Genomic DNA, 15,770 nt, shown 5'->3' with positions numbered 1-15,770 from the left:
TCAGTGAGAAGAATTCACCACCTGAGACTGGACAGGCCGTCTTAACAAGGACTCACTCGATATCATAGTAGTTTTATATGCCTATAAAGTGACACAGAAGAACAATCTGTTTTGCTCTGAGATTCTTGTGTGCTGTATACTTTTTATTTTTGGTTTATTGACTGTAGCATATTGATGGATTGATGTGCTTGCTGAGTGGTGTCTTGTTTCTTCCTCAAATTCATATAGTTTTATAGCCTCTGCTGTGGTTTCTTCCCTAAGGGAAGTGATGTTTGCACTCACAGGACCCATGGAGTGGTAGCACGCTCCACCAAGGAATGGGAGAGATTAAAATGGAAAAGAGCGACTTACATGTAGCTGCCTCTACTACAAACATCCTTGGTTTGTTACAGATAATCTTATTATTGTGTGTATATTGAATTGGTCTTGTTTTAAAATGTTATGGCTATTAGAATCATAGAATCATAGAGTTGGAAGAGACCACAAGGGCCATCGAGTCCAACCCCCTGCCAAGCAGGAAACACCATCAGAGCACTCCTGACATATGGTTGTCAAGCCTCTGCTTAAAGACCTCCAAAGAAGGAGACTCCACCACACTCCTTGGCAGCAAATTCCACTGTCGAACAGCTCTTACTGTCAGGAAGTTCTTCCTAATGTTTAGGTGGAATCTTCTCTCTTGTAGTTTGGATCCATTGCTCCGTGTCCACTTCTCTGGAGCAGCAGAAAATAACCTTTCCCCCTCCTCTATGTGACATCCTTTTATATATTTGAACATGGCTATCATATCACCCCTTAACCTCCTCTTCTCCAGGCTATTAATCCAAAGGAGTAGGCTTTTAAATGGCTCTGTGCACCCAAATTTTAAATAGGAATTGGTAAAGACCGGTAAGTGGCACGCTTACACAAAATCCACTTTAGTAATTGGGCTTGATGCTATAGAGGTGTGTTCTAAAATATGTTAATGTTATGGACAGAGTGCTAGTCCTGAAAGCACACTTTCCTCCTGAGTTCTCTTAGCGTCAAAGTAAATGTTTGCAAAGTGTAGCCTTTAGGATTGGGCTCAGTCTGAAGTCGGAATGGCAAATATTGACATTGCGATTTTAGTGATCAAGTTCTACAAATTGTTTTCGTTTTGGTGGAGCATTTTGCATGCAGAGTCCCTCACCTGAATCATATAGCATGTGTGTTAAAGTAACTTCCAGATTCTGCATCTGCTATTTGTGACCTTCAGTCACGTATGGTTGAGTGCACAGAAAAAGCCCAAGGTTGCAAAGGTCACTTGTTTTGATATGAAGCTAATGAGGGGCAAATATCTGTAGAAGTCCAAAAGGGATGGCCTAGCACAGGTTGCTAAGCAACAGACCACAAGAATTTGTTCAGTCACGAGGCACTGGCGCCTATTTAGTTTGTTTATGTCAAGTGCTCTGCCACCCAATTTGACAAACGGGAGGGAGGGGGGAAATTATACAAAGTATATGTAGTGACTGCAATTCTTCATCCTGCTTATGGGAAATAGTTCTTCCCTGCGGCCCCCTCTTTCCCATTAAAATGAAACCTGGCCACATGCCAGTTATTACCTTTCCAAGTCAGTTTGTGTTTGGTTTCGGTCAGATTGACTGACATGGAATTTGTGGAATTTTGCTTTGCCTGTGTAGAATGCAAAACAATAGGCCTTTCATTAAAGTACAAAGGGCAGCAAGTTCATATCACTACGTTCACCACATTTTCCTGCTTCTAATTATTTCTGTCATGGGCACTGAGTTTCAATATAATTTTATTCAGTACTTCACTTGTGCCTCAAGGCACACTGTTATGGATCAGTGACAGAGTCTTCTTCTTTTAAATAAATGCATACATGAATAGTAAAATATTAAACATTCTCCACAGTTGCAAGGGTTAGAGGTCACCTCGCCTTTTGCTTGAACGCATTCCACAGCCCTAGATAGTTTTAACTGGTTACCTGTTAATGGTGCTTTGCAATTTATATGGCCAGGAAAAGAACTTAATCGCAATTCATTATCTGTACACTGGACTTTGAACCTTGTCTGTCTCAAGTGCTTAAACATAGTTCCTGCTGTTGGCAACGATAGTGTGAACTGGATATGAGAAATTTCAGCGTCGTAGTTCTAGTTTAACTGCCTCTGTGATTCACTAGTTTTGTATGCATGAAGATTCTGACATAAGTTTTCTCCTGCTGCAATTCATCAATCACTAGGTTAAACTCTGAGGAGAATTAGCTCCAAAATTGGAAATTGAATCTGCACTATTTAGTGTATTTCGACCCCACACTAAACTGCAGTTTAGTAGGATATAGTGAGCTTCTGACTCATGTAACCCTCTGTCTCCTTCCCAATCCTAGGATGAGTTTGCCAGCTTTTGCTTCTGGCTTCCATTAACCTCAGCTTGTCATATTATCTGAACTGACAAACTGTAGTTACTGTTAATTAGCCATTGAAACTAGTTACTCAGGAGAAGAGGAGAAGCACACAAGTCTAAGGTTCCGGGCAGCTTATTCACCTTATGCTAAACTATGGTTTAGTGTGACATCTGAGCTCTCTTAATTGTAGGTGTTTACTCCTTCAACATTCCACACCTTATGTTAGTAAATCATCGTTCAAAGCATATGCATCTACTCAAACCATCAGGTTTTTTGGGGGCGTGGGACAGCCACAGCTTTAATCCTTGATGAATTGCACTCTGAACCTCTTACTATGAGCTAAATCCACGTTGTCCTAGTTTTATTTATTAAATAAAAATTTTAACATTAATTTCTAAAAAGGGAAACACTTGGCTCCATATTGGCTGCAGACAGATTATGCTTTTATTTCGAGATGGGTCAAGTTAATATTAATGGTGATCTATACATTTCTCCCCCCTTTTTCAGTTCTGTTGCTTGAGAAGATAGAGAACGATGATATTCATAACAAAACACTGAAGATTACAGACTTTGGCTTGGCTAGAGAGTGGCATAGAACAACTAAAATGAGTGCTGCGGGAACCTATGCATGGATGGCACCTGAAGTTATCAAATCATCCATGTTTTCTAAAGGAAGTGATATCTGGAGGTAATTATGTTTTCAATATTCTCTTTATTTTTTTAAAATAACTTTTGTACAGCTGGATGAAATTTGAAGCAACCTAAAGTTGTGTAGTTGTTCCTGGTGTGGTGCCTGGGTACATGCTGCAAGTGAGGAGCATCACCGAGGTGGACACAACTTACAATGTCCTGGCTCCTAAACCTCACCCAGTCAGTCACTCTGGCACTCTGCTGATTCTAGGCTTCCCTTAATGGTTCTCACTATACTTCTCGATATATTGGGTTCTCACTATATTGCGTTCTAGAGAGCAGGGGGAATATCTCTCTATACGCCTATGTGCATTTTTTAACATCTGAAAGATGAGGTGAGATATACAAGGAGAGGAATTCAGCTTTGCACTAAGGCAATTGTTCTGTTTGGTAAAGCATTTTTGCTTGCCAGGCAGAACCACCACCACCCCACTCATCCCTTCATGCGTAAAACAGTTTCATAGAATCATAGAATTGTAGAGTTGGAAGGGACTCTGAGGATCACCTACTCCAGCCCCTCAATGCAAGAATATGCAGCTTGGATCGAACCTGCCACCTTGATGTTATCAGCTCCACACTCTTAACCAACTGAGCTATCCAGGTTTCATTTACAGTATAATTAAAACAAGGCAGGTGAAAACCCACAACCACCAGAGCAACAATAAAACAGCAGCAGCAACGAGATCAGGCATCCATCTTAAACATTTCAAGGAATTATTCAGTTCATGCTTCCTTTTTTGTGGATCGCCAGGTGAAGGCTTTATGGAAACAAATATGATGAAACCACTTTCAGATATGCAGAATGCTTATTTATGTAGCTGGATTTTCATTTGCCTATGGCTGTAAGGCATTTCATTTAGCTGCAACTATGTGTTGGAAGGATGTAGAGCATGGCGATGGCATAGCCTTTGTTGCGGTGTGTTTGGATGCTTTCCTTCTTTCTAGACGGGTTGATGACCTTTTTAGTTTTTGTTTTGCCCCTCATTAAGCTGTGTATTTAACTGTCAAATAAACATTTATTTATAGTTATGGCGTATTGCTGTGGGAACTCCTTACGGGAGAAGTTCCATACCGAGGCATTGATGGTCTTGCTGTGGCTTACGGTGTTGCTGTCAATAAGCTTACTTTGCCCATTCCATCCACATGTCCCGAACCATTTGCTAAACTAATGAAAGGTACTTGTGCTGCTTATTAAAAAGGGGGGTAAAGTTGCTATGAGATAACTCGCATGTTGTCTATAATATGTGTACTTTTTTTTTTTAGTTTTAGCATTTCATTTAGAAATGTCATCACTTACATTAAGGCATAGAAAACACCAGCTTCCCATTTCATTTTAGTCCAGTACTAAAAACCTTTTTTTAACGCGTTCAGCAGTGGAACGTAATTTCATTTTAAAAGCTGCATTCATCTTTGAAAGTGCTTTCTTGCTCATTTATTCATTAAGTTATATTCTGCTCTTCCTCCAAAGAAGCTCAGAATAGCAGCGTAGCCTCACCACAGCCTGTGACATAGCTCAGGTTGAGACAGTGTGGCTTAGAATCATAGAACATAGAGTTAGAAGGAGCCGTGAGGATCATCTAGTAGCCCAACCCCCTGCGATGCAGGAATATGCAGCTGTCCTGTACGGAGATCAAACCTGCAGCCTTGGTGTTCTCAGCACTGAGCTCCGACCAACTGAGCTACTTGCTTAAAGTCTGCAAGTCAATACAGTTAATGCTCAAAGTTAATGAAAAGTTACATCGGAAGCAGTTTATTTTGTTGGTGTAGCATGATTTTATCGATGCAGGATGTTTACGGATCTACAAATTGAATAATTCATATGGGGGAAGTGAAGGAATCCTTATTGTTAAAAGCTCTTGTGTGCTATCCTTCCACATTCATATTTTGAGCCTGGATTAATCTATAGGACATGGGTCTGTGCCTTCAAGTCATGGTTGCAAAAAGAAGATTGTGTGAGACCCAGGCGAAAATGCACGTGGTGAATATATTTGTGGTCTCACTTTTTGAAAGTGAAAGGACCGTAAGTTATTTAACAGGTCATGCCTAAAATAATCTGTGCATGCATCCAAGTCACATTCTACCTTTTATACATCGCTCTGGACAGTCTGAGGAAATTGCCTCATTTAATGCAATCGCAAGCAAATCCTACTCTACCAAGAAAGTGCTCTATTAATTGTTTTGAGTTTTGTTTAGAAACATTATAGAAATGCTTAAAAAGAAATTAATTCTTAAAAGCTGCCAAGTTACAGGGAACCAGGCAGAGGGCCTTCTCGGTAGTGGCACCTGCCCTGTGGAATGCACTCTCACCAGATGTCAAAGAGAAAAACAACTGCCATACTTTTAGAAACATCTAAAGGCAGTCCTGTTTAGGGAAGCTTTTAATGTTTAATAGACTATTGTATTTTAATATTCTGTTGGAAGCCACCCAGAGTGGCTGGGGAAACCCAGCCAGATGGATGGGCTATAAATAAATTATTATTATTGTCAGATTTTGTTCCCTGTTCTTCTAACTGATGCAATTGATGAATTTTAGTGTGCTGGGCTCAGGATCCCCATATCCGACCGCCATTTACCTTGATTCTTGAGCAGCTTACTGCCATTGAGGGGGCTGTTTTGACTGAGATGCCTCAGGAATCTTTCCATTCCATGCAAGATGACTGGAAACTGGAAATTCAACAGATATTTGATGAACTGAGGACCAAGGAAAAAGTGAGTGAACATTAAAGAACAGACACTGAGATTGTGGTATTGTGTGTCCAGTAGGATAATGATTGGATCTTTTCCCCTTCTTAATTCTTGGTACTCTTTAACTCTTTTAAATTGCGCTTTTATCCTTATGCAGTGATGTATAGTCAGAACACATTGGGCTTAATGGCAGGTGGGATTGCCAAAGTCACCCCACTTTTTATTTTTATACACACACAAGTTGCAGGCTTACTATATACAAATGTATATGTAATTGTTTAAAAGTTGGATGACTAATCATATATAAAAAACAAAGCCTTTGTTGGATGAACAACTAATTGTTGTATAATTTGAAATCTGTATAATTTGAAATCTTGCCTTTTCCTATATGTACACACACACACACTGGGCTAACTATTCTTTTGTTACAAATATTAATGGGAAACTTCCTAAGCTACCATCCAAGTTCTGGCATTGTATTGAATAATAATAACAATAATAATAACAACAATTTTATTATTAATACCCCACCCAGAGTGACAAGGTTTCCCCACCACTCTGGGCAGCTTACAGCACATATAAACAAATTGTAAAACATCAACCATTAAAAACCTCTCTATCAAGGCTGCCTTCAGATGTCTTCTAAAAGTCAATTTATTTCCTTGATATCTGAAGGGAGGGTGTTCCACAGGGCGGGTGCCACTACCAAGAAGGCCCTCTGCCTGGTTCCCTGTAACCTCACTTCTCGCATTGAGGGAACCGCCAGAAGGCCCTTGGATCTGGACCTCAGTGTCTGGGCTGAATGATGGAGGTGGAGACGCTCTTTTAGGTATCCTGGGCTGAGGCCCATTTTTCTTTTCCTCTTCTGCAGTCTACTTACTAAAATAATAATTTAGAGTGTTAAGGAAAAATCTAGGTGTGAGGCTGCTCAGTCACCCAGCTCGTCGGGCAGAGCCCGCGCGTCCCTGCGAAATAAAGGAAGGAGTCCAGCCAACCGGAGCAAATAGCTGTAGACCAAAGTTTATTGCGCAGTAGGTTCAAAGAGCAAATTTTGAACCCCGAGGATGGGGTGACAAAGACTTTTAAAACTTTCCCACCATATCCCAGAATACAGTCCGTACAGCATCATTGCTACATCACTGACATGTCACAAAAGGGGAGGGGTTAACCTTGGCAAACATGCCCAGACAAGTCCTTGGTACAAGATTAGCATAAGCAGACATGGCAGGGCAAGACTCAGGTATAAGATTAGCATAGACAAATATGTCTTAAGTACCCACCACCCAAAAGTACAATAGAAGTTCCTTTGCATGTCTGGAGCATAGCTGGCAAGTGTCCCTTATTTGAAGGGACAGTCCCTTGTTCCAGTGCCATGTCCCGCTGTTGTCCCTTATCCATCAGGATGTCCCTTAAATGTCCCTTAAATGATGTCCCTTAAATTTCAAAGGAAGCAGCTCCTCTCTCTCCCTCCCTCCTTGCCGGCCAGGGAGGAGGGAGGCTCCAACTGTGTTGCTTGGCTGTGTTGCTCACCCAATAAGAAGTCTAAGAACGACTGGGGGGTGGAGCTTGCATGCCTTGTGTGTGGCTAGTTAGTGCAAGCTGAGGAGGTTTTTGAATGCTGGACGCCATTTTGTTGCACGTGCTGCTGCAAACTTTGCAGTGCAAAGCCAGGCCGGGGAGCCATCTTAAGTTGAGGCTGCATAGGCCTTGTGGTACATGTGATTCAGATTCTATTCAGTTGAACCTCTGGTTACAAAGTTGGTTGGACAGTGTTCTCGAAGCTACCAGCATGAGTTTGACCAGACTGCAGGAGGACAGGAAGACTGGAGTGCCTGGAACAGGTGAGGCTGCAGGTCCCTTATTTTGGCTGCTGGTCCCTTGTTTTCAAGGCTGCTGGTCTCTTATTTTCAAATCTGTAAGTTGACAGCTATGGTCTGGAGCCTGAGGCGAGTCAGGTAATGAGATTTGGCTTCCCTTGGCTGACAATGAGCCCAGCAATTGTCACTCTGGGAACTTCCTGGAGTCCTTTTTCAAGGGGAAAATAGCTTTGGAATGAAGGAAACTGGCAAAGGAGTTGATTTTATATTATTTTTAAAGCTAGGTAACTTCCCTGAGCTGTCAAGTTGAAAGGATACATTCAGGCATAATATTTGTAATATTTAACTTTAAAGATTCCCCCCCCCCTGTAATTTCCGTAACAAGAGTCACATTTCAGAACACATTGTGGAGGTTAACAAAAAACAAACCAGATTGATGAGGGAAACAATGTTCCAAATTCCCATTTGTCCTTAATTCAACAAAGCCAGGCTAGAGTCTGGTTGACTACATCTTTTAAAAATAGCCTTGGTGTGGAAAGAGGGAGATTTCACCCTATCTCCCTCTTGTTTGAAAGTTGTCAGGTATGCTATCCAGAAATACTTATGGAATTTTTTCCCCCATCACATGGCAGAAGACTTGTGTCCTAACTAGTATTTCTATAACTATTGTTAGGAGCTGAGGTCACGAGAAGAAGAATTAACAAGAGCTGCTCTCCATCAGAAGTCACAAGAAGAGTTGTTGAAGCGGCGTGAGCAGCAGTTAGCAGAACGGGAGATCGATGTACTGGAGCGAGAACTCAATATTTTGATATTCCAGTTAAACCAAGACAAGCCCAATGTGAAGAAGAGAAAGGGAAAGTTCAAAAAAAGCAGATTAAAGCTTAAAGATGGTCACAGAATCAGTCTGCCTTCAGGTTTGATTTTCCTCATCTATGCAGATTTATTTAGGATGGCTACTGCAGTTGCAGATTTCAAATACTGGGCTGAAAGTTTCAGAGGTTGCTATTGAATGGTTAGATACAATACTGATAATCATATTATGCATTTCAGTGTGACAAATGAGCAACATTTTGAAGATATTGAGGCATTAGCACAGACCTCCCTTGTGTTTGATTTAGAATTTTGTTCTACCAGCCAATCAAACTTCCTGAATTGGGAAACCAAATATACTGGGGAATGGTGCTTTGAAGTAGAATTCTGGTAGGGAATTCCCCTGTTGATAACATATTATATCTTTGTTCACGCCAAAGTATTTATTACTGGTGTGTCAAGGGTTTGTGAAAGAGCAGCAAACATGGATTCCTTCCTCTGCTCAGTAGCTGTGGCTGCCGTTCTTCCTGTACCTGTTTACCAGGGAGTAAGAACCACTGGATTCAAAGGGTCTTACTAGGATTGTGTTGCATGTTACCTTCAGAGTTGTCTCTATGGCACTTAGTGACAATTAAATATGAGCCAACATGAAAAGCAGTTCACCACTGCTGTGTTGAAGCTAGGTTGTGATTATGCTGTAAAAACACTGCACCAAGTTCTTTAGAGGTAGGCAAAATTGCAGGTGCAATGAATAATATTTTTTTGTTTTTTAAAAAATAATAATGCCTGTGACTATTGTTATATGTAAAGTAGCATGTTAGTTTGAATTTGGGTTTTTATTTTATTATACAAATACATTCTTCTCCTCTTTATAATAGATTTTCAACACAAGATAACAGTGCAAGCCTCCCCGAACCTGGATAAGCGAAGAAGTTTAAACAGTAACAGCTCTAGTCCACCAAGTAGCCCCCTAATAATTCCCCGTCTTCGAGCTATACAATGTAAGTCTAAATCAGGTATTGCCCCCCTCCCTCCGATCTTGATTTTCTTAATCTGGAATGACTGAACTCTCCTGATCTTGCAGTACATTTTAATACAGCCTAAGTCTGAAATCCTATACCCAGTAAGCCCTTGTGAATTCAGTGGGACTTACTTCCAATCAAACATGTATAGGAGTATGCTGTAAAGTGTTGTTAGCCAGTACGAGGTGAAAGTGAAGATGTGATAGTTTAAAACAATGGACAGAAAATTCTCAAATTAAAAAAAGATTTTGTTATTAATTTCAGAGTTATTTCGCACTGTGGTTAGCATTAACAATGGTAATGAGATAGTGACTTAAACTTTAACTATGTCGGAGGCTTAATTTGGGCATTCCACCAAACCATAGTTTCTGGTAACTATAGTTTACAGCCTCAAACCATGATTTGAGCTTCTGATCCAAACTGGTTTAGAGCTGCTTTTTTGCTTCCCTTTCCCACTTGTTCAGCATTCATATCTCAAGGTGCTGTGGCATTTGGAGGTAGTATGATGCCCACAAATTATGGCTGGTCAGTTCAGAAGACTGCAGCACCTTGGATTGCAAACTAGCCATCAACTTCTGCTTCTGGTTTCCTAGCATCTTACAAACCATGGTTTGTCAATTTGGACTGTGCAGTTAAACACAAATAGCCTCTGGTTTTTGCTTGGTGTATGATTTGTGCCCAAGACTGGACTTGTAGAATTTCAAATAATGTTATTCTCTCATATATATATATATATATATATATATATATATATATAGAAACATGAATATAGGTGGGCAGATTGCTGGAATGCATCTTGAGATTTTCAGTAGAGTTACTGTATGTTGTGTGTGTCTGCCTGCCTCTGTGCACGCATGAAGGGACTTTTACATTCAGCTTAGTTCCAAGTGTTTTCCCCTTTCACACAGCCTAACACTGGTTAATTATTCAGTGTCTTCTGTTTGAGGGTAATAAATTATCACTCCTGTTTCCCAGAAATGAAAGGGGCTATTGTCTGTCTGTCCGTTCAACCTGGATGTCTTGTAAACAAAAGATTATTTTCTTCTCTTTGAACAGCATTTTCTTAATCCTTTGTTCCCATTATCTTCTGTTCTTTCAGACTTGATAGATAAAGCTGAAGGGGAGTTCTTACAGACATTTAACTTGTGTACTTATTTGGCTGAAGCTGAAACTGTTTTCTTATTCTGTGGTACATTTTCTCCCTTCACCTAATTTTGGGCTGCACTGCAGTGGCATAATGAAAGGAATGGGAGCCCCTTCAATACAGTTTAGAAACAGAGGTCTAGTCACCTTTGTCTGGAAATAAAATTCCAAGGCCTATCACATCAGGTTTTTAATGAAAATAATCAAAAGGGCTATAAAACGCAAGTTCTTCCTCATGCAGGATTTATTTTTAACTGTTGGTAATGCTTGTAATCAGGCTTTATTGATTTGATTTTGTAAATGTGATTACCAACTTGGAAGTTTTCTAAAGTAGGAGAGGCTATATCTCTAAATTTGGTTTCTTTAGACAATTATACATTGGAACTATATGTTGAATATTCATTAGACTTTGAACCCAGTCTTGAATATTTTTGAGAGACTCCTTGAATTGGACAGATTTTTTAAACGAGTTTGTAGTTCTTTCAATGAACAAGTAAGTCTGCAAGCTTCCCACCACCACCATAATCCTTCTCAAGAACATAAGATGTTAGAGTTGGAATATTAGAATTGCCTGGGATCTACGGAACTGAGAAGAAAAGAACATATGCAGTTATGGAGTCTGTGGTGTGCAAGTCCTTGAAGGGGCCACATGCACATTAGGCCAAGTCCTGCATAGAGGTTGTTCCAAGGACTCTTGGGATATGTATACAGGAAAGGATATTGAGATGTTTTTTTTAATTTTTTTCTAATGCAGTCACCTCCTTTAGAAATGGATCTTTGTATCCCAGTAATTGGATCCCTGTGATTGTAATCTGAACAGAGAGCATTAAAAACCCACAAAAGTTCCAGTGTAACTTTACCAATTTTGTTTCCCTCATACATGTATGCCACCTAAATCTATTGTACATCATCCAATGTGCTTGGAATCACAAGTAAGAGAAAGCTTGCAGAAGAGAATTTGCCTCGTCCTTCCTTTGTACTGCAACTTCTTGAAATGCAGAATAGTGTGTGATGGGGCATGCATGGGAGGGTATAGGATCGGATAGGTACTGTTATCCAATTTGGGGTGACAGCCCATTCCAGAAGATCTCTCACCCTCAGAGTGACTTTTGGTCAGGCAGATGACCAACTGTGTATAGAAAGGGGTGCAGAAGTATCAGTCTGCATGTTTTCTTCCACTCAGAGTCCAGTCCAATATGTTTAGGAAAAATTAGGGAAGTTATAATGAGAAGATGGGAGTGGGGTAAAATTCTCTCAACCCTATACGGCCAAGCTACTAACTACATTCCATCTAAACATGCTTCATTCACATCCATTCCTGTTTCTGTGTTGTATAATAGTGTTCTGTGGCACAGCAACACTTCACTTAGTAAATAATTATTATTTTCCCTGTTGTTAGTTATCTGGGCAATGTACAAAATAGCTCTTGTCAGTGGGGCTGCCCAATCCTCTTTGCTGTATCACTGCAACATTGTGGCCAGGTTGTTACACTGGATTAGATGAAACATGATGACTATAGCGTGGTGTCGTGTCTGAACTGGAAAGCTGCCACAACACAATACATATTGCACTATTTCAGCAGCTGTTATATCCAGTCCTAAAGATTTGTTGTTGTTGATGGTGGTGGTGCTGTCAACCATAGGATTTGACTGCTTAAAAATGGATCACAAAGTAATCAGCTGTGAACACTTACCGGTACCTCTTACCTCCATGAGCTGGAGAAGCTATTCCTAGGATGAATGGAAGGCCTCTGTACTTTGGGATGCCTGGTTAAGAATATGGTATTTGCTTAATACCAAGCTGAAGTGCAACTTGGTATTTTCATCTCTATTCTCTTAATTGTTTCTTCAGTGATTTCCAAAACTGACCCAAATACAGCTAATGGGCAAAGAAACAGTATATATGTATACCATCAAGATGTAGATATCACAAGCGAATATGAACTTCACAGTGGGGTTAAGAAAAAAGGCAAGACCACATTAAATCATAAAAGGTGTTGGTTAAATTAATTTCTAAGCTAAATTTGTATGCACTGATAGCCTGAGCACTTACTTGGATATCCATTCCAGAGATTGTGTTTCAAATGAATGCAAATGCATTAACTGTATATTATGACTTTGCCCTATTAAGTTATATCACAAAAGGCATTATTCTACATGTATATCTGATACAAGTGCTCAGTAACTATAGCTTGCCAAGATGTATAAAGAAAAATCAAAAGCATGAAAAGAAATCGGACATTTTCTGTTGATTGGCTTAGTTTCTTTTCTTACTTCCTACCTTCAGAGATGAAATAACTCTTTGCCTGCTTGAATTTGATTTTATCTTAGCTGTCCTTTAATTTGGGGGGGGGGGTGTAATCTCTTTTACAGTAGCATAATGTGAATGCTGAAGCATCGGGTATTTTTGGATATGCACTGCCATAAAGCCATATTGCTTGGAATTGAGATCTTCCATCTTTCTGCAGTGACCTCGGATGAGAGCAACAAAACGTGGGGGAGGAGCACCGTTTGTCATCAGGAAGAATTTGAAGATGTCAGGCGAGGCTTCAAAAAGAAAGGGTGCACATGGGGGCCAAGTTCAGTTCAAACAAAAGAGCGTACGGATTGTAAAGAGAGGTATGGCTGCTATGTGGCATGAGGAATGCAATACAAAGGTGGTGTTTTGTGGTTGTTTTTGTTTTGAGAAGCTTATAACCTGTCCTTTACCTGGAAGTCCCAGGGCTGTTTAGAATACAGTGGTACCTCAGGTTACATACGCTTCAGGTTACAGACTCCGCTAACCCAGAAATAGTACCTTGGGTTAAGAACTTTGCTTCAGGATGAGAACAGAAATTGGGCGGTGGCAGCGCGGCAGCAGTGGGAGGCCCCATTAGCTAAAGTGGTGCTTCAGGTTAAGAACAGTTTCAGGTTAAGAACAAACCTCCGGAACGAATTAAGTACTTAACCTGAGGTACCACTGTAAAATGAATGCAACAGCACCTTAATAAAAACCAGTATGCATATATAAACCTAGATATACATTTTATAGTATATTTGAATCTGTTTGATCTGTAGTCTCGACCTTTGCCCATCAGGGCTAGTTGGGGATTGCCTGGGGAGGAAACTGTATTAGATGCCTTGAAGGAAGTGGCGGTATAATGATTCTTGAAGAAGCCCACGCTGGACACTGAAATGTTCAAAACACACACACACACACTCCTTCTGTGTACTGTGTACTGTACACAGAGTAATCTGGGAGTACTGAAGCTGGTTTGTTTAAATTATCCATACTTAATGCTGACTCTGGTTCCAGATTGCACAACACAGGAAGCTGTGGTTAATTAAAACAGGAGTGAAATCTTCTGAACAAAAGAGAGGGCAGAGGGAGCACTCAGGCCTGAAGCTTGTTCTGGCTCACAAAACCATGGTTTGGTGAGACGCACAAATATAGCCAATGTGTTGGGAAATCAGAGTCAACAAGTACAACTGAACTGAATGAGGCTTGCAAAACCATACTTATTTTCCATCTTATAGTGGCTAAACCTGTGGGGGCTTATTCCTGATGCAGGTCCAGTTAGGATGCATCTGTCTATGCCTAATTGAACAGCTGTAATCAGTGCTTTTTTCGGGGGGGGGGACACAGGGGTACACATACACCTAAACATTTTGTGAATCTAAGTTTGGCCTCATTGATGGGCAGTATTTCAATATGAGTAGGAAAATGAGAGTACCCCTAAACATTTTTTAAAGAAAAAAAGCACTGGCTGTAATGAATAAGAGTCAGAAATTCTGGCAGCAAAATTCAAACACTGTGGGGAGGGCAGAGGGCAGAGACAATCTCTTACTTGAAAACATCCTAGGTTTTTACTTGATGCAAACATGAATTACTGGAGTTTTAAGGCACACAATTTGAGGCATGCCAGGGGTTAAACATTTGGAGATGTCTTGTTCAGATTTATTCTGAAAAAAGTGCACCCGCTTCACCCACTTCATTGCTTGAAGAAAATGTTGAGAACCATCAATTATACAAAAGTCCTGTGGCTTAGCTACAAACTACTGACTCTGGATCTCGAAAATGAATAGGTTTTATCTCTTAATGCAGTGCAGCAAAATGAATAGTTTCAAACTCCTGATTAACATTGTAACATTTGTATCAGAGATGTGGGTTTTCCAGAAAACCTTGAATTGGAAGATTTTCCACTGTCCTAAATCACTGAAGATTTGATTCAACAAGTTTATAGGACTTTATATATATATAAAAGGTCATGCTCTGTTTGTATACTGTAGGAATGTCCTGAAATTTTTGTTTTCAATCACCAAAAGTAGTTGAATTGAAATGTTTCACTGCAGGAAAAGGGTGGGAGGGATTAAATAAAGTCCAAATCATTTGTTTCAAGCAAGCTAACTTTTAACTGCTGCATAGGAACTGCAGCAATAGCCAGATCATGTTCTGTTGGTTTGTCCCATTAAGGTTTTTCATTTTCTTAGCTATCTGTTTTTCAAGAGTGGTTTTCTTCATACTAAAGATTTTCTCTTGTTTCAGAATAAGACCTCTCTCAGATGGCAGTAGTCCTTGGCCAACACTTTTGATGAAGAATCAGAAAGGTGTTCCTTTAGCGTCTTTGTTCATAGACCAAGGTGAGTGTGCATACTATATATAGTGATATATTATAGCTATATATGGAAATACTCCTTTTATTGACCTTGTGGGCATCAACACTCAGAATTAAACATGGAGTTCATAAGAGTAGTTAAAAACCCTAAAACAGAAATATTCTAAATGAGCTTTAAGGTGGAACCATGTTCAAAGACAAAACCATGTTCACACATCATGATAAACCAGACTTCCTTGCTTCTTGCGGCTTGCTGAGAACAGACAACAAACCACGGCTTTAAGGTGGCTTGCAACTGTGGCTTGTTAGAGAGAAGCAAGCCACAGCTTCTGATTTGGACATGAAGCATAGGGGAGAAGTAATGATGGAGCAATTGGACAATGTGCATCAATAATCTGCTCATTTTCAGTAAGTCATATTAATCCATGATGCACAAATGTGACTAATGTCCAGTCATTGTCATGTGATGTAGCCAGCAGCAAATCATGATCTAGGTAGTCTTGTCACGAACCTGAAAGTCTTTAAATGGAGAAGCTTGGGGTTTCACATGGGGTTTCACATGCAGAACATGAGCTCCACCACTGAGCAAAATTTCAACTTTATTTGCCTTATTTGCTACCCCAGAGACATTC

At 40.1% G+C, this 15,770-nt stretch overlaps 1 protein-coding gene across 2 annotated transcripts in view; it reads left to right on the top strand.

The window, feature by feature from the left end:
• Positions 1-15,770, top strand: part of MAP3K21 (mitogen-activated protein kinase kinase kinase 21) — a 31,661-nt gene that overhangs the window by 13,146 nt on the left and 2,745 nt on the right. The window contains exons 2-9 of one of the 2 annotated variants that reach the window (XM_081906812.1): positions 2,885-3,065; positions 4,094-4,242; positions 5,601-5,776; positions 8,243-8,483; positions 9,258-9,380; positions 12,396-12,512; positions 13,012-13,162; positions 15,069-15,163. In XM_081906812.1, the coding sequence (XP_081762938.1) occupies positions 2,885-3,065; positions 4,094-4,242; positions 5,601-5,776; positions 8,243-8,483; positions 9,258-9,380; positions 12,396-12,512; positions 13,012-13,162; positions 15,069-15,163 (1,233 nt within the window). The remainder of the gene's footprint in view (positions 1-2,884; positions 3,066-4,093; positions 4,243-5,600; positions 5,777-8,242; positions 8,484-9,257; positions 9,381-12,395; positions 12,513-13,011; positions 13,163-15,068; positions 15,164-15,770) is intronic. The other variant, XM_081906813.1, reaches the window with a different exon arrangement.

This window comes from Podarcis melisellensis, assembly GCF_964234715.1.
Source record: "Podarcis melisellensis genome assembly, chromosome: 3".
In the NCBI taxonomy this organism is placed as follows: domain Eukaryota; kingdom Metazoa; phylum Chordata; class Lepidosauria; order Squamata; family Lacertidae; genus Podarcis; species Podarcis melisellensis.
Note: the sequence above shows the minus strand (reverse complement) of the source record. Positions and strands in the feature narration are given on the sequence as shown.